Source organism: Rhizoctonia solani, chromosome 16 (assembly GCF_016906535.1).
Source record: "Rhizoctonia solani chromosome 16, complete sequence".
Classification (NCBI taxonomy): domain Eukaryota; kingdom Fungi; phylum Basidiomycota; class Agaricomycetes; order Cantharellales; family Ceratobasidiaceae; genus Rhizoctonia; species Rhizoctonia solani.
The window spans coordinates 764,348-782,049 of NC_057385.1; the positions used below are offsets into that span (position 1 = coordinate 764,348).

At 47.9% G+C, this 17,702-nt stretch overlaps 6 protein-coding genes across 6 annotated transcripts; 2 read left to right on the plus strand and 4 right to left on the minus strand.

Annotated features, from left to right (window-relative positions):
- Positions 1–33: 33 nt before the first annotated feature.
- On the minus strand, positions 34–521 carry RhiXN_01461 (vacuolar-sorting protein SNF7; the record flags this gene model as incomplete). Its single annotated transcript, XM_043321280.1, has 2 exons — positions 34–185; positions 344–521. 2 exons carry the CDS (start codon positions 519–521, stop codon positions 34–36), a joined length of 330 nt encoding a protein of 109 aa, XP_043187103.1.
- Positions 522–826: 305 nt separating this feature from the next.
- Positions 827–2,788, minus strand: RhiXN_01462 (Solute carrier family 41 member 2; the record flags this gene model as incomplete). Its single annotated transcript, XM_043321281.1, has 7 exons — positions 827–1,012; positions 1,072–1,309; positions 1,361–1,709; positions 1,772–1,884; positions 1,943–2,349; positions 2,408–2,476; positions 2,531–2,788. The coding sequence occupies 7 exons, from the start codon at positions 2,786–2,788 to the stop codon at positions 827–829; spliced, it is 1,620 nt and encodes a 539-aa protein (XP_043187104.1).
- A 268-nt stretch (positions 2,789–3,056) lies between these two features.
- RhiXN_01463 (DNA-directed RNA polymerase I subunit A34) lies at positions 3,057–4,088 on the plus strand (the record flags this gene model as incomplete). The annotated part of the gene is made up of 4 exons (XM_043321282.1): positions 3,057–3,097; positions 3,150–3,282; positions 3,339–3,537; positions 3,589–4,088. 4 exons carry the CDS (start codon positions 3,057–3,059, stop codon positions 4,086–4,088), a joined length of 873 nt encoding a protein of 290 aa, XP_043187105.1.
- A 226-nt stretch (positions 4,089–4,314) lies between these two features.
- Positions 4,315–6,621, minus strand: RhiXN_01464 (chromatin-remodeling complexes subunit ngg1; the record flags this gene model as incomplete). The annotated part of the gene is made up of 7 exons (XM_043321283.1): positions 4,315–4,899; positions 4,962–5,408; positions 5,469–5,740; positions 5,794–5,920; positions 5,983–6,023; positions 6,079–6,276; positions 6,336–6,621. 7 exons carry the CDS (start codon positions 6,619–6,621, stop codon positions 4,315–4,317), a joined length of 1,956 nt encoding a protein of 651 aa, XP_043187106.1.
- Positions 6,622–8,113: 1,492 nt separating this feature from the next.
- Positions 8,114–14,739, plus strand: RhiXN_01465 (Fungal Zn(2)-Cys(6) binuclear cluster domain; the record flags this gene model as incomplete). Its single annotated transcript, XM_043321284.1, has 27 exons — positions 8,114–8,287; positions 8,344–9,131; positions 9,182–9,283; positions 9,332–9,552; positions 9,611–9,622; positions 9,680–9,843; positions 9,893–9,924; positions 9,981–10,074; positions 10,128–10,284; positions 10,323–10,543; positions 10,595–10,678; positions 10,739–10,889; positions 11,278–11,311; positions 11,651–12,083; positions 12,168–12,180; positions 12,243–12,262; positions 12,328–12,522; positions 12,584–12,650; positions 12,707–12,869; positions 12,930–13,294; positions 13,480–13,685; positions 13,740–13,761; positions 13,806–13,912; positions 13,965–14,118; positions 14,177–14,301; positions 14,359–14,523; positions 14,581–14,739. 27 exons carry the CDS (start codon positions 8,114–8,116, stop codon positions 14,737–14,739), a joined length of 4,428 nt encoding a protein of 1,475 aa, XP_043187107.1.
- Positions 14,740–15,502: 763 nt separating this feature from the next.
- RhiXN_01466 (thiamine biosynthesis protein) lies at positions 15,503–17,626 on the minus strand (the record flags this gene model as incomplete). Its single annotated transcript, XM_043321285.1, has 9 exons — positions 15,503–15,627; positions 15,695–15,750; positions 15,805–16,113; positions 16,171–16,212; positions 16,260–16,403; positions 16,454–16,577; positions 16,631–17,303; positions 17,368–17,493; positions 17,549–17,626. The coding sequence occupies 9 exons, from the start codon at positions 17,624–17,626 to the stop codon at positions 15,503–15,505; spliced, it is 1,677 nt and encodes a 558-aa protein (XP_043187108.1).
- Positions 17,627–17,702: the final 76 nt, after the last annotated feature.

Below are 17,702 nucleotides of genomic sequence, written 5' to 3' on the forward strand. Positions count from 1 at the left end.
TCTCCGCATTCAAGTTAGCATTCTCAATCGCGTTCAACTAGACACACGGGTAAGTGATGTCCCTGTGCTGATCCCGATCGTGGGGAAATCACAACTTGCCTGTGTTTCTAGTGTCATTCGCTGTCCGTACAGTTTCTCAAGCTCAGTCTCGTATGTCTTCTTTCGTCGTAATGCAGCAGTTGCAGCTATAAATATTGTATAATTTAAATTAGCCAAGTTTTGCCTTTAAATCCATACGTCCGGAAAGGAGAGACGTGGCCACCGCAGCCAATTCGGCTCGAACATGGCACGATTATGGGTACACGAATGACCAATGTAAAAATGGAATTGAGCCTCGACTTACCGGTCTTGTTACTAACTGCATTAGCCTTTGCCTTCTTTAGCTCCTCCTCGATCTTACGCTGCAGGTTCTCCTCCTTCTTATCGAGAACCGCCAAGTGTTGTCGGGTGTTGACAATAGCATCTCTCGCTGTCTGGCGTGTATCTTTCTTGCCCGTGAAATACGACAACCATCCTGACATCTTGGGCTAGGCTGTTGCGGGGGCGATAAAGATAGGATGAGGCGTTTGTGCGAAAGCAATTAAATATCTAAAGGCGCAGGAATAAATGCTAATGAAAGGCCCAAGAACGACTAGGCGAGCGTGAACGTCCTGAGCTGGTCGAATTGGGTCGGTGGTGGCTTAGGACAGCTGATTGTGCGGGATTCGGTCACAGGAGTGGCTGGCGCTTGACTATTGTGGTGTATTTGCCCGTCGGAGCTAAATGAGGGAACCTCAACACAATCTAATTCTACTAGTACACGGAGTCCATAAACAGGGTCCAATATCTAGGTACCACGAATTTTTACATCGTTCCCGAATAAACTGGCCAATTCATAACATGCGACCAGGAAAAGTTGCCCTATCAGATCTACCAGCGCGCTGTGGACTGGGAGGCAATAGGCGTCTGGGTCAAATCCATGCCGCCAGAACAAGTGTGTGAGGTAATATGCTAGTCCGAGAGCTGCACTAACCTACCGACTCGCAAATAGGTTAATAGAGTTAACCAAAAGGGAAGATTTTCTTTACTTACGGTAATACCAAAAATCGCAACAAACAACCCCACAAATCCAAATGGGAGGGGTAGCCACCCAGCACCCCAGACAAACAGTAAATACGATATTAACACAGGAAATCCAACAGCAAACAACGTGAGCGAAACCAGTTTGGGATTTCCTTGGTCTGAGGATTTCTTGTTCGGATTGCTCTCGCCCTGGTGCAGTTCGGTGCTTAGTCGACTTACGAATACTGCACCCACGCTACCCGGAAGGCTGGTCATGACGACAGCAAGCATACCAAAACCACGGTATCTGCCAACATACCAGTCGAGCACGATCCCCGTGCCTGATTCGATGGCCATGGCTACCAATAGTGGCGTCCACCCCTCACGAATCAACGGGCGAGAGAATGTGAGGCGCCGGCAGAGTTGAAATATGAATGGGATTGAGAGGGCCAACCCCATAGTAATTAGAAAAGGTAGAAACGGGAAATGGCCAATTGCGGGTTGGGTATCTCGGATTAGGAGCAAGGACGAAGTTGTATTCTGAGGAGCAGCCAGTACTGGATCTTGAGGTCGTCCAGAGGTATAGAAAAATAAAGTTGAGGTAAGAGCTGTAAGTGTAAGAGTAACCAGGTCTCCCAGACACGATGCGAGTGGTGGGGCAATGTTGTCTAGCATACGGAACAGTGGGTTAGAAGATTAGCCTTGAACCAGGCACTAGAATCAGTCATACCTGGATCGAGTTTAAATCGTCGACATAAAAGGACAGTTGAACACATAAACGACCCGAGTATTAAACCAGAAAGGCAGGCAGACGACATAGCGGTAGACAGAACAATAATAAATCTATGCAGCAAACATATATCAGTTCGTATTTTGAGAACTCGACCACCATCGTACTTACTCTCTCCACCCAGATTTTGTGCCCTCGTCCTTGATTTTCGGTACTTTATGTGGCGCTTGCTTAACCAGCTCTCGGGCAACTTTGCCCAGATGCCATCTCATAGTCACGTTTCCATCCACACCAACCTTCTCTCCAGTACTTCCACCAGCGACAGCAGTTTCCGGAAGTGCCAGCCCTAGAAGAAACGATACAATTGCAGCCAGTGCGCTCACACACAAGGCTTGCAATTGTAATAATGATAAACTCCCACCGATCAATGCTCGTCGACTCGACCGCCGATCGAGGACGCCAATATGAGAAGCCGTCGCCAGCCGAGCGGAAAGGACAAGCTCAAGATTCCCTTTCAAGTTATTCAGCATAGGAATAAGAATGAATAATTCATCCACGGATCGCATGGGCTTCCAATGCTAATGGAAACAGGGATGTGAGTGATACTTACGGTATTTTCTAGCGATGTTAACTCACCGTTACGCGCTGAAGTAGTGCTCCTGTAAACATCATGCCGAGAATCGTGAGGAAGAGCGTGGGAGCTGTCTTGTCTGTATCTCAATCATAGTTGGAGAGTGAAGGAGTAATGGCATACAGTACCTCGGTAATTATGCCTTTAATTACTTGGCTTGCTCCCTCTGGTGGATCAGGAGCGCCTAACGAATTTGACCTTGAATGCCCCCCGAGCAACGCCGCATTGGCACCTTCTCCTTCGTTCCCGTCGTCACTAGCCTCGTCATCGCTTGCATGGCGCTCGTGCATCGATATTTTGGATACGTGTGCATCATAGTTTTCGTAAAATCCATTGCCGTTGACAGGGGCGAGAGATGACAGCTCGTGTGTCTCTAAAGGAGCCATTATATGTGAGGTCCGGCCTAGATTCTCCGATCGTATAAAGTTGTAAAAAGTTGTAATTTTTGGTAAAATTGAATCAGGTGATGAAACAATACATCCGGAGTCTTTGGGCAATACTCGATAGTTGAGGGAAAGTTCAAGAGCAAAGAAAAGCCAAGCACAAGGCACACATGTGACGCTGAGCACAGCCACAAGGGTCTATTAACGGAGATTTAGATTTAGTGAAGTTTACTCCAGTCGATCATCCTTCCAAGTCCAGTACTCCACCGCCATGCCTGACACTCAAGCAAGAAATGAAGGTACCATTGACCTGTAAGTTCCTTTTCTTTATCATATGTTATATCGACCGCTCACAATTCTCTAGGTCATATAAGCCGCCTAAATCCATGAAAAAGCTTACCTCGGTAGACGATCAGGCTATGGAGGCGGGTTTCGAATGGGACGCACTGGACGCAGACCCGAATATTGATGTGTGGGCTGTCAGAATACCTGCAGGCGTGAGTCTGCTCACTTGCCCGTCTAAATGAGGGGTACTTACCGTTGAATTGTATAGTTGAAACCTACTGATCTTGTAGGACTAAAAATCAAACTTCCCTCGAACAGTTCCACTAGTATATCAGGTGCTTTCAAAAAGGGTAATAGCAGCTACAAGTTACAAAGTGCTGAGGAAGAGGGTGCACTTGGTGGAGAGGAAATGGAAAGCCTGAACTGCTTGGTACCTAAAAGAGGAGACGGGGGTGCTCTGTATAGCGGTAAGTTTCGTAAACCTGAAGGGTAGGACCATCATTAACGATTCTTTTTAGTTCCAAGGCCTCTTAAACGTCTCATACTAATGCGGGAAGTTCCTATTCCTACTCCTCCGCTTAGCACACTTTCATTTCAACCTGCTCGGCGACCACAACCACTCGACCGTCTCAAACATACATTCGCACCTATTGGATCCGAACCTGTTTCTCCCCCTTCTCCAATGATGGAGATCGATGCCCCCGCAGAGGCGGAATCTCCAAATAAGAAGCAGAAGAGAACCTCGATTAAAACAGAGGTCGTTGAGGCGAAGAACAGCAAAGGGAAAGGGAAATCTAAGGATGAGAAACCTCAGCTGGCGGGGGAAGTTATGGATATAGACGGGGGTGCGGAACCATTACCGCCCAAAAAGTCCAAGAAGAAATCTAGCAGGGTGAACATAAAGGTCGAGGCTACGGAACCGGCACCAGAGGTAAAGATAGAAAAGAAAAAACGCAAGGCTGCAGGGGGGAATAACTCAGTGCATACGTTATGTTGTTTAATTTGCTATTATCCTTAATACACTATGGAAACTATGGATAGTTGTATATTTTCAAGGGAAAACACCTAGCTATAAGATAAGTCCATGTAAGGCCAAAATAAGCCACTGAGAAGAGGGTGCAGATATGTAATGTACAAACAGCGATAAGAGTAAGAAAACCATCCCGACAGCGCAAGTAGAAAGGTGCATGTGACACAGATAAAACATGAATTACAATATAAAACTCCCACATTGGCGCCCACCATCAATTGGGACCATTCGTGACTCCTGAATCCCCAGGGGGCTCAACGACGCCAGCAACCATAGCTTTGAATGGCCATCCGAGCTCTTTCTCGGCCTCTTCCTCTGCTCCTTCGTATATACTCCTACGAGGTAGTACGGTAGGATTCACAAAATGAACCATTTCGATATGGCCACTCGGTTGAATACCTCCGTCGCCATCGTCGTCGGCCTTAAGTGCCGCACCAAACGTGTCTACAAAACGCCTTCGGAGTCGTACTCTCTCCATCAATTCAGGGGACAACTGCAATGGAACACCGCCTGCTGAAATCTTCTCGTCTAAAATATTTGCACTCAAAAGGGCCTTGTTCTTTCCCTTTTTCCCTGGTTTGGCCGCTGCCGAGCGCATGATCTTGGAATATGCAATCTGGATGGGCTTATCGACCGTGGCGAGAGTAGAGCGGTATTCCGAAAATCCAAGTGCGAGATTTGCGCGGTCTTGCAAGATCCGTTTACGAATCGAGTTGAGAGTCGACTGTGCTCGAAGAATCCTTTGCAACCGTCGAAGTGAGGATGCAATTTCATCATCTGCCGGAATGATCGGTTCAGACTGGCAGACCATCACGCATCAGTATGCACATCTACTACGGGAATCATTGACCGAGAACCCACATCGTCGTCACCCAATAGACCTATTGCACTTGCTTCAGCTCGCAGTCTCTCTTCCAAATCCGGGAATTCTAGTATTCCCATCGCTCCCGCGGTCCCTGTGCCCGTTCTCCGCTCTTTCTCCCTTTCATCGCCTTCACCACCACCATCTTCTTTCCCGATAATTACTCCACCAGGCACCGGTAAGAACGCTGCCAAAAGCCGGGCACGCACAATCCCCATACTACGCTCATCTCGCACGAGGTCTTCGGGGCCGATCGATGCAGGGTCCCATGATTGATGAGGGTCAACGTTTAATGCGGATGACATAGTGGAGGCCGGAAACGCAGAAAGATTAGATGTGGAAGGTGCACCGAGCTCATCGGCAAACGCCTGAGTATCTTCGTCGTCCCAACGATCAAGATAATGACGACCAAGTGGTACGAATTCGTACGGCTGGATATCGTCGCCCTGACCAACATTCAAGGTAAACGATTATACGACAGGGAATTGTGGGATGAGAGCGGTTACCTCCAGTTCCAAATTTGCAAGGTCTTCAAGCCCCAAAGGTTTGATCCACGGGTCCGCCGCTGTCCAGAACGTAGTGATCGTAGTTTGATTGGGCGGCTGCCGCGCCGCAGAGAAGTCATCCATCACCGACAGGGGATTACTGTCCATTGCAGATCTCGCCGCATAAATATCTTCCCGTGTGTCAGGTTGTGTTGATGGTGAGGCCGTGGAGGGTATATTTGAATTATTCCGGCTCAAAGTGGACCTCTCGGGTCTAAGTGATTGCGGCTCATCTATTGTTTTGACGGCTCGAGTCATAAACAGTATATGATTTTCTAGGACTCACCAGGGGTTTGGTGGAGATATGGGAATATAGATAGTGCTGCTAGGCTCGGCTTGGATGGTACTATCTCACGATTGGGTAATGTAAAGTCCTCAGCGACGCGGGGGTTGGCTTGTGAACTACCAGCCAGCTATCATCCCATTGTAGTTTAGAAATCATACGGAGAACCATTGGTGAATCTTGCCACCATACCTTGGATGACCCGTTAACTTTAGATTTATGGGAGTGTGTAGCTAAGGTACGCCAAACGTTAGAAAATCCTTTTTAAACTAGGTTTCAAGTATTTACCCCCATGATCTGATGCTTCCCCGTCGCTGTCTGCGTGCTTTCGCTTTTTCGCTGCTGCGATTTTCGACTTTTTGTATGTATTGGACGTATGTGCGAGATGCCTCGTTCCGTTGCCCAAACCTTTGGATGCGGTCCCGTTACTACTGGGGTGACTTCCAAATTTCGTATCAAAGTCTTCCGCGTCGGGGGTTGGAGTACCTTTCCCCAAATGAAAAGATTGAATATGGTGCCTAATTGAGCGCCTTTGCGCTACTCACCAGTCTCCCGCTTGAGTTTGATCGCCCTTATCCTATCGTTATCTTTCGGCTTTGCTTCCCTGTCACGAACCAGTCCTCTTGTTTTATCCTTGGCTCTTCGCCATATAACATCCGAAGTATGCAGTCCCGATTCTGATTTGTCTATTCGGAGGGCCGCCTCCTCGCGCAAAATCCTGAGCTCTGATTCCAGCTGTACAAGGTCATCGAGAGCAGGTAAAGAATCGGTCTTGGTAGTAAAGAGCGAGTGGGTTGGTGCAGACGGAGTAGGCAGAGGGCTCAAAGGCATGGCAGTGAAACAAAGTGGAGAAGACTAGCGCACAACCATGAACCAACAAATCGACAAATAACCAGTACTGATCTGCAAGCTATAACCGCCGATCGCCTAGGTATTTTTTTCGGTCACAAGCTAAAGTTGGGTCTATTCGAGAACTTAATAAACCCCGAATTTGATGTACCGCTGGCTGTGGTTGGAGTTAGGAACAGGAGTCGCGCGCTTGTGTTGTGCTTCCGGCCCCGATCACGTGCACGTGATCGATCTGAAGCTTAATTAGAACATTTTGATCACTTTGCTGGATTACACTTGCAATTGAAGAACCATGACTTATTGGGACAGGATCACCACACGTATGCGAGCCGATGAGATTTACACATTTAGTAAACACCTGGATTATTGAACAGAAATGGTTAAACTACCGCCATTCCAATACTAGCGTCCACCAAAACAATCAGCTTCCCTACCTCCGTACACGAGAACCTTTTCCTCGAACATGAGGCTCATGTTCAATCAGGTAGAGGCAACAAATTGCTCTATCTTCCCATGTCGGAGGATGTCTAGTGCTTTGGACCTAACTACCCTATCAGCACGTGTACACGATTCGCTCGGGTTCTCCCCGTTCTTCTCCACAGCCACGGATGACTATTCCCGTCGACGCTTGACACGGTCGCACCGCACCGCACTGTTCGGAGATATCTTTAGCTCATACGGCTGCATTTATCGAAGCCCTGGATAGCTCCGATCATAACTTAGCGTCCAGCGAACATTCTAGACCTGCTCACTATCGTAAGATGGGCTACTTTAGATGATTTATCGACTACGACGGTATCCAGGAGGTTCAACTAAATAAGCGCCACTGATCCTCGGACAGTATCGGATACATTTCTCAGGTAGATAACAAGCAACGCTATCCAGTGTGTCCATCTCATTTATATTATATGCGGCCTATCCCACTAGTCAAGGGCTAGAAATAAATAACAGGCCCAGGCGTATGGAAACTCCAGACAAGGCCCTGTGACCGTTCGGGGTGATATCTAGCAAGATGTACCTAAAGGCAAGGGAAGAAATATTGTTTTCAGAAATCATGTGAGTGCCCGGAGATCGATGCCCGAGCCCGTCTGCACAGCCGCATCCCACTTTGGGGAATATGTTATCCGACTGGCCAATGACACCCACCTCTGTCATTTTTAACGAGAGCAGATTCGGTCAGTATTAGTGCTCGCCCCTTTGCATCCTATTCATCAATACTCACCCATTACTAGTAGTTTCGACTAGGTATCCAACGCCCCTATAAGTCCCCATAGTCTCCACAACAATATAGACGCTCAATTCGAAGGAAGTTGGGAGCTCGATTATAGTTACACTTGCCGGCCTGTTTCGACGAAGCTATCTTTCTGTGAGGTTCTCAAGCGTGTTATGAACGTCATCCGCTCGTCTCATTGATGCCATTTACTCAGCAAGCGCCCATCCCGGAAACGATCGCTAAGACAGTCCAGATTCCAGAATGCAGGAGGTCAAAACTACAAGAAAAAGGCTGCCCAAGCGTGGGGCGCATGCACGGGCATTGGCAGCCGCGGCCGCAGCTGAGAGTAGAGAGCTTGACATTGACGACGACGAAATGTCACATACTGTTCTTCAACGCGGTTCTGCCTGTTTGTCATGTCGAAAGCGCAAACTTGTGAGTTACGCGTTCACGAGTCACTTGTTCTCCTATTGATTATCACTGAGAACTAGAAATGCGATGCCGTCCGCCCTGCATGTCGCAAATGTACCACAGCTGGCCGAGCGGACGAGTGCCACTACGATGACGGCAAGCAGAAGACTCGAACCCAACTACTGCAAGAGAAAGTAAAGGAACTCGAAGAAAAACTAAAATCGTTAGAGTCGGGATCCAATGGGTCCGATGAGGGAGACTCGATGCTTTCTCCCGACCAACCTCCCGCCCTTGCCCCAGCTATCGTATCCCTTTCCAATGGCACCATTTCACCGAATGGGCAAGCCTCAGAACAGCTTAGCGGAGGCTACGGGCGAGGATTGTTCGAAGATCCCCCTGTAAATGAGCGAACGCATTACGACGCTCTGCTCAATCGTGATACTGGCACTCTTCAGGTCTTCAATCAACAAGAACATTCAGGTAACCTCCTTGACGTTGCAAATGGACAGGCGCCTCCTTGGTTGGGTGAATTCTCTAATTTTGAGACATCTTCTGGCTCGAAAACCGTGGACACTGATTTCGCTGGTATTCCTCTGGCTGGCACGAGCGATGGGGGCCTTGAAAGACAACTAACTGCGTACTTGAATGGATCTTCACTGTCCAGTGGTACTAACGTTGGATTTTCTTCAATGCCTTCCACCTCAGGACAGCCTGCAGCTCCAAGCCAATTTATTGACATTACCGCCAGTTATGGCGTCGTTCCGGACCCAGCTCTTAGTTTTACTCTGGATGCCTTCCCAGACATTGACGGTGTACCTGCACGATGGCTGGATCAAGATCACCTACCTACCCACATACGCAATTATCTGTGTGTTCAATTCATTGATCACCAGTTTTATCACTCACCATAGCGAATAGAATTGATTTATTTATGCCGCATCGCCACCGCTGCGGGTTTGAAGTGCATATAGGCCGTTTCTTGGCATCTCTTGATCTACCTATCAATAAAAGGCCTCATCCGTAAGTCTTACTGGTACCCATCTGCATCTGATACTAACAAATAATCAGATGCCTAATGAACGCCATATATCTACTAGGATGCCACTACGCTCCCGGCGGCTCGTTATCCCATCTGGAACCCCTGTTTTTGTCCAGGGCTCGAACAGCACTGGCTGAATCACTCGAGCATGCTGATCGATTAAAAGACTTTTTATTCGCTTCAGCGCTTTTAGCTTGTTACTTTTATTTCAAGGGTAGGCTTTTAGAAGGCCAGCATCATAACAGTGCAGGTCAGTCTAGTCTATTTATTAGCACAAGACGCGAGACGACTGAATGTAAATTCGCCAGCTGTTCGGTTTGGTAAGAAGGTTTGAATATGGTTATGAACGTGAGCTTGACGAGTATGCTTGGATATAGCTATGAGCTGTGGGCTACATCAAATAAGTTCCCCGGTATGGAGAGGGAGCGAGTATGCGACAACGGCGACCGGAAGTGCCCCATGGCAGGTGACGTCTATGAGCCTAAGAAGAGCTGGATCAATGTTGGATCCGCCTCGTGATCCAATTGAATTATATGAATTGGTGTGTGCTCATCACAATTTTCTTGGAACTGTTACTGAGTTCCGGCTAGATTAACATTTTTTGGTTGACTTTCATCACTGAGTTCGTGGGCGCCGGATGTCTATTATTCCGGGTTGATGCTAATCCTCGCGTTTCAGTCGAGCTGGAAGTCTTGGAACAGGATTACCACACGCAATCAAGGACGATGAGATTACCACAGTTTTTCCACGTCCTCTACAGGAGTTTGAAGAAGTAAGTGCAAGTAAACGACCCCCTCGAACAAGGGTTCACCAGGAATCTTGCAGGGGACCGTTACAAATGATACAAATGCCACGATTACCAACATGTACGAAGATGGAAATCATGCACAGGATGCAAGTAAAGATTCCCTGCATTGCCTCCGGGTAAAAAGTCTTGCCCTTCTTGAACGGTCTTCGAGATTATCAACTGTACCCGAAGAGGGTGAGTTATTGACTCAATTATTTAATGCTCAAACTGAGCCGGCGAGCTACATTGGGAAGAGCGGGACAAGAAGTTTTGGGGAGAGTTTTGGGCGACCGATCGGGCACTTGAGCGAATTGCTCAGACCCTCCCTCATATCCATTCAGGGATGGGCATTAACGACACTTCATCATTAATCTTCGTACATACTTTTGTCCAAGGCTCAACTATCCAGCTTCATTTGCCTTTTGTGGAAACAGACTCGGGATCTTATGACCGGGTATGATATTCTTCCTATTTCATTGGCTCTCAAAACTTAATCCCATATCAGTCGGTCAAAGCTGCTGATGCGGCTATGAATGTGGTCCACATGATTGACAACATCGACGCAAAGAACTTCCACATGCTCATGGGTGTAAGCACTCGCTGAAGTTTTGAGACTGAAACAAGTACTGAAACAACACTTGCAAAACAGTTAAGTTGGATCTGCGTTTCTGACATTCTGAAGCGTGAAATTCATCGCAAACGGGGAATTGCCGATGATGAAGGCGCTCGACGCACTGAGCGAGAGCTTGAGGCCCTCTTTGCAGCGATGAAGCGACTTCGTCAGGTTTACCCAGTGTTAGGTGTGTGTATTATCGGATCGGGACTGTACATTCTCTGAGGGTGCGGCTGTAGGTTTATGGCTTAGTAAAGCAGGATCTCCATGATATATTTGCCAGTAGGGAAAGTGTAGGGAGCTTTGGGTCTTATTGACCGGGCCGGAAGTAGCAGGCGCCCATAATTGCGAGTTTGTTGGGCTGTTTCTCCGATGAACATCCTTGTCTTCCTACCGATTTGTGACTGTTTTTATTTTAGTTGATTCCTCCGCAATACTTGACCTGTTCAAATATTATACCAAGAACACAAACATATCTCTATTTGCGCCCTATCATTGAGCCCAATTAGATGGGCCACCCGGGAAGGTTCCCAAAGTTTGGTGCCTTCCTCGTGGGCTCTGATCGATTCTTCCAGTATTCTTCCTTATCGTCAACAAGCGATCCCGAAGGTTAGTTTGGTTGTGATGTGTCAAGAATGTGGAGTGGCCCTGCAGCCGTTACGCCTCTGATGGGACGATCCAGCAAGTACGGAGGATTCTATTTTGTCTTGTGTTCGTCTCGTTACAAATTAGCCTCACCTGGTAATTGCTAATAAGCCCACTCGTATTTAGAGTCCCTGAATAGTTGGTCGTCCAAGCCCTCCAGTTACTGACTCGGTGCAGTTGGTTCGAATACGACGCCGCTTAACTGAGCATTCGTTCTTACCCTATTGCCGGTTCTTGTTTGTCCAAATTCTGTCACGACACGCGGGGAACAACCGGACCACCCTGCTGCTCCGATCCCTACAGTGCCCACAAAGACACGAATCCTCCCAAGCTTCGTATGCTTGCTTACTCGTTATTGGCTGGTGCCCTCTACTCGCGCCACCATAAGGATTACTTGGTGTCTCCTCCCTCTCTCTACAATATTATGAGCGATCTACACTCGAGAACACCAAACGTTGGACCTGCCAAGCAACGGCGCACCCGCCGAGCCCAGCCATATCCATCAAGCTCTTCTTCCGCTTTGTATCACGAAGTACGTGAACCCGGCGCGTCCAATCTGGATACACCGACTATCGAACCAAGCTCGGCACTAAGTTCACCCGCGGCCAATTCCTCTCGAACTTCTAGTGATGCTGCTTCGAGCCCCAACGATGGGTTATGTGGACCTGCTCCTCCGAATCCAACCACTATTCTTCAGAGAGGCTCCGCGTGCTTAACTTGTAGGCGCCGCAAACTAGTGAGTCCAACCGTATATGGAATAATGACTCGTCAATTATAATTAATACTTTTTTGCACTACTATTGTTCGTTTTCGGAATTAGAAATGTGATGCTAGTAAGTTAGGATATCACTTTGTCATCTTTGTCAGAAATCCTAACCAACTGTATCTCGGTAAGTCAAGCCCGCGTGCACATCGGTGAGTAAGCATAGGCCTCCACCTTACAACCATCGCGTTATTCTTACATTAACACCTTCCCCTAGTGTGTAAGGTCGGGGAGGTCCCAAACATGCACTTATGACGATGGTCTGCCGAAATCGCGAGTACAAATACTTACTAGCAAGGTCCGGGATTTAGAAGCAAAAATCAGGAGTATGGAGGCCACTCGACAGTCACTCTTGGTAGATACGTCATCGTTGCAGGTTCCGCCAATGCTCATGCCTGGGAATCCCCCTCCAGTAAGTTTGGAATGCTTGTTTCTTACCCTCTCGATGAATAACTAAATGACGTTCGGATTAGCTGGATACTGGCAGCATGAGCTCACTACGTGTTTCTTCACCAAACCATAACTCTGATATTTGGAAACGTGAGTATTCTGGATGCTATATGGTTTTCCGCCTATTTCGTTAATTCATACGTTAGCACTTGATTCGGGGCAAAATGAACTCATAAACCTGGCCGCCTCACTTGCTGTCACGGACTCAACCTCTTTAGAATCTCAGAGAGGTCAAATAGTAGACACGTCGAGACGAATGACACCATGGTGGGAACTTGATGAGATACCGACTGGTATACAAGAGCACTTGTAAGCTTCGATATACAGTGGTTAATACTTTTGTCGCTCACTCTTTCTTGGGCTCATTAGGATTAGCACATTTCTTGCTCGTAGGTGGGAGGTGAGAGATGGTGTCCAGATATCAGGCATGGATATTGACTCCGTTTTGCCCCCTTTCCTTGGCAGCCCGGCATTGAGCTTGACGTTCCACGACTGTGGTCGTCTCTTTCTCAAATCGAGGCACATCAACCTCACAAGTAAGGAACACCACGGGCATCTGACCGAATGTACTGCTGACGGCAGCCAAAGATGCTTCCTGAATGCAATATACCTCGTGGCATGCTCTTTTACAGGGGATAAATCTTTCGAGGACCTCCAACCAATATTTGTCTCTCGAGTTCGTAAAGAGCTGGAGGCTGCACTAGTTGGGGGGGATCGACTAATCGACTTTATACGTGCGTCTCTGTTATTATCATTCCACTATTGTGAGGGATATACTATACAGCTACTTGCACAACTACTAATTCTTTTCGCCAGCTGTCAATGTGAGGCAGATGCCACACTTCAGATTTCGCATAGGCAAAGCTAATCAGTTAATAGGGCAGATTACTAGAGGGGCACCAACTGAGTTCTACTACAGCCAGATTCGCTATAGCATGTGGACTGCATCGAATAGATTCCGAGCGATGGTGCCCTCAACCAGAACATGGCTCCATTGACGCTACTAGAGATCCGGTTCAGTCGCGGGGTGAAGATATGGTACCAGGGATTAACGGAGAACTACACATGCTCCCACGACCCCGCGACAATATAGAAAGAAACGAATATATCCATGCGTTTTGGGGGGTTCGTCTTTTCGATTATTTGATGTTCGACAGCTTTCTGAAACTTATGCCATAGGTTTACATGCAAGACATAGGGGGTGAGCAGTGCATTTCGTCTATTTGTTTATTTTCCGTTGCTTAGGGCTTCCGCGTACTACCACAGCAGCGTTGGTCACCGGTCTACCTAGCTCAGTGGCAGATTCCGAGATCACTACACCCTGGCCAGTTCACCTAGACCAAGTTATTCCAGTACGCACACAAATTAAGCTACTCACCAAATTGCCAATTAACAGTGTCCAAGTTGAACCATCAGCCCGGACAAACAATTGCCTCGTTCTACTGCGGACTAGCAGGAACCGCTAATATGTCGCAGGATCGACACAGCCAAACGATTCGTATCAAAAGCATGTGTCTTTTAGGCCGGGCAGTACGGCTGTCGATAGCATTCGAGTCGGGTAAGTCGAGGATCTTTGAAATAGTATGGAACCGAATGATCCAAATAACCGCTCGTAGTGAGGTATCCAGAACTTGGTTTGTGGGCCAAGCATGATGCATGCGATAAGGCCATTACTGAGGCTTCTCGAAGTTTTCCCGCTGGATTGGAGCACATAGGCCCGGAGGGTTCCTTAATACTTGCGGTATGTCTATTAAGATCCACCCTGCCCGTGTCTATCATTGAGTCAGCTATTTATCAGTCTCGTGCAACCTTGTTGGCTGCTCAGATTAGACTCCATGCTTGCCTTGCTGCCACCCGTCCAGAGTCCCGAGAAAAATGCCTTGCCGCTGCAGCTGAATCCATGGCACTCATTCTCAGGTTGCGGTATGTCATGATCCCGACGGGTGTCCTACTATTACTAGGGGTTTGTTGATTTTGCTTGTCACTATACATCACAACGTTCTGACGCCTATTTATGTAGCTTGATTGGACTGTGGTTAAATCATTCTATGTAGCAGAACAGTCAAGGCTTTTGAAAGAAGGAAACTACCTCGCCGCCGAGGCCATAGGGAAGAATGTCGAAGAGATTGGGTCGGAATTGGAAAGCGTGCCTGCAAAATACCCGGGGCTCGAATTATAGTACTTTGTGCACCATGCTCTTAATTTCTCCTACAGTTGTATTCTTGGAAATTCCTCTGGTCTGCCCGTGGTTCTGTCATCTCTCTCACCCCCTCTAGCATTTATTGGTGTATGTCTGATAGTTATTCCGACCTTTTTGTTCTACCAGTTCGAATCGTAGATCTCTTGACACCGTGTGGACACCCTATTTGATGAGGACCCATATTGCCCACCCATTCGTTGATCCGTTTCGCAAATTGAGTCAGCTGAGACATTTCACTTGCGACATACATGGTTCCACCCGGATACTGACTACCTGTTCCAATAGCTATGATACGAATATGATATCGGCTGATCCCGACGACCGATCCTGACTTGCGTTAGGAAGGTTATTGACAAAGTAAAGATCCAACCGAAGGGGCGTGCGGCAAGCTCCGCACGGGTATGTGCAAGAATGAAACATAGTTGCTTTTCTAAGTAAAAAGAGACGAGAAGTAACCAGAAAATAAATATTGCGGTCCGTAGACCGTCCACTCTGAACTAGCGTGTCATCCTTGTGCAGGGGCCATGCTAATCTTCTCTGTATCGTTCCAATTTTTGTATATGTCACTCCGAAGAGGACAACTGTAGCAGTTAATCGATAAGGATGACTGGGAGCCAGAATGATTGATTCCGGTTTTGTGGGTCAATCCCAAATTGGTCTAACCCCAGAATAAGCGCCCAGCGGGTCCATTGAAATCCGCTCAGGTAACCCAAGATATTATTCGTCTCTCGGCTGATACAGCCTATGGTTTGAGCCCCATGTCCCAAAATCCAATCTCTAGGCGGACACATCTTTCCCAAACATCTTGCAACTGCGCGAACCTGCTGGCCGAAGGCGGGTCCTTTGCAGCCCGCTGCTCCATGAGATCTACCCGAAGTTAAAGTGTGTTGAGTAAATGAATCGCCACCCTCCGCGATAGGAGAAGCCTACGGACCTATACCGCGCCTTGTAGCTTCTTGGTACTCTACGCCCCCATAATCTTCCATCCACCTAATCGATCGCCAAGAGTCATCATTAGCCCTATGTAGGAATCTCGCTTCTCACCTCTTGTAAGGGTTTCCTTCAGTATTTGCCCCAGCAGCCAATAGCCTCTTTCCAACCTCTGCGTACCCCAGTAAACACGATGCTACCGCTATTATCAACATGAAATCGTCCCCCTGGTAGCCTACATCCATAATATACCGCGCATATGCAGCAGTAGCCGGAAGCTCAGGGGTAGTTTCGAGCTCCTCAGGGGTAACTCCCCACTGAGTGCAATAATCGACGTGCATTTGGGATTCACGTACGATATGAAGAACTATGGTCGCTGCTGCACCAGCAGCTGAGAAAGTGGAGGATTTAGCCGCCAAGAGCCTGGGCGGGATTAAGTAGATGCATGCGTGGTCAATTGATTTGGTAAACGATACTCACCCATGAGCCCTTGCATGGTGTTTCAGGTAGATATAGTCCTGCCTAAAAATTTGTCAATACAACGACCGCTATCGATCCATCTCGCCTACTTGAGGTAGTGGACAAAGCTTTCCGCCGGGAGTGTTCCGGCGGCAAGTTGGGTGACAAATGGGTGCCCGACATAGTCCTTCCATAGCCCAGGGCATGAGCCGATCAATGCGCTGACGAATGGATAGGGGTTGACTGGTGTGGGCCTATTCCATATAATCAGTCAGCACGCTTCTAGCTATGATAGTGGACTTACTGAGGAATAATCCGTGGTATGATTGAATGTGTATGATTCAGCGGGCCATGTCCCTTGCCAATACTGGGAGCAGTGGCAATCGCTTGATGTGAATACGTGGTAGCTTGAATAGTTGCATCGAACGCTAGATGCTCCAATTTAACATAATTCCCAACTCAGTACATGGGACAAACTCACGGTTCAAGCCTTGAGCGAATGCACATGCCAACGCCGCACTCAATGTGCACCCAGTCCCATGTGTGCTAGTTGTTTCCAGCCGCGGGCGGACGAACAATGTAGTGGTAGCGACACCATCTGCTTTCGAATCCCGTAAGTGCAATACGTCGACAACTACGTCTTGTTCTTCCAGTATCTTGGCCCCATCCGGGCGAAGAATAGCAGGCTGGTCCGGCCCAGTTCCGGTATCCCATCGGATGTACAAGCTATCGGGATCTTGTTGAGTTTTTGCGACAGCTAAAACATCACCAGTGGAGAGTTTACAATGTCCACCCTTGACGAGCGTCGCTCTTGCACCTAATTTGCTTATTCCTTTGGCGGCATTAACTATTGTGTCAAGTGACGTTATGCTCCCCTGATCTAGTCCTAACAATAACTCGGCCTCGGGAACGTTTGGTGTGATCATCGTTGCGAGTGGAACCAACTCTTCTTTAATCAACGCATTCGCAGAGGATTCGAGTAGCGAATGACCAGATGTCGAAACCATCACAGGGTCGATGACGAGCGGTGGCATGCTCTTGCCTTCCGGGTAGAATGAGCTGAGGGTCTGAAGGATTGCTTGTAGAGTCGGGGCGTCAGCGAGCATTCCTGTCTTGATTGCTTGTGGCGGAATGTCGTCTAGTACGCATCGGATCTGTGTGCGCCTCGGAGTTAAACCAAAAAAAATTAAATTAAATTAAAAAACCAAAACCACATACTTGATGTGCGACAAATTCGGGTGGAGGTGCGTGTACAGCTTGTACACCCTGTGTGTTCTGAGCAACGAGTGCGGTTACGACACTTGTTCCATAACACCCGTGTGCGGCAAATGTCTTCAGATCAGCCTACCACCCCATGCATTAAAAACCTGTAATAGTTGAAAGGATTGTGTCAGCACACCTGAACACCTGCGCCGCCACTTGGATCCGTTCCTGCAATCGTTAAAATAGGTAAAGGATTGGGTTGCTGAACACTCATGGTGGTAGATCGCAGCTCTATGCACCCAGTCACAGATCTATCAAAAATGATCGAATTAATCTAGGGCTACCCTGAC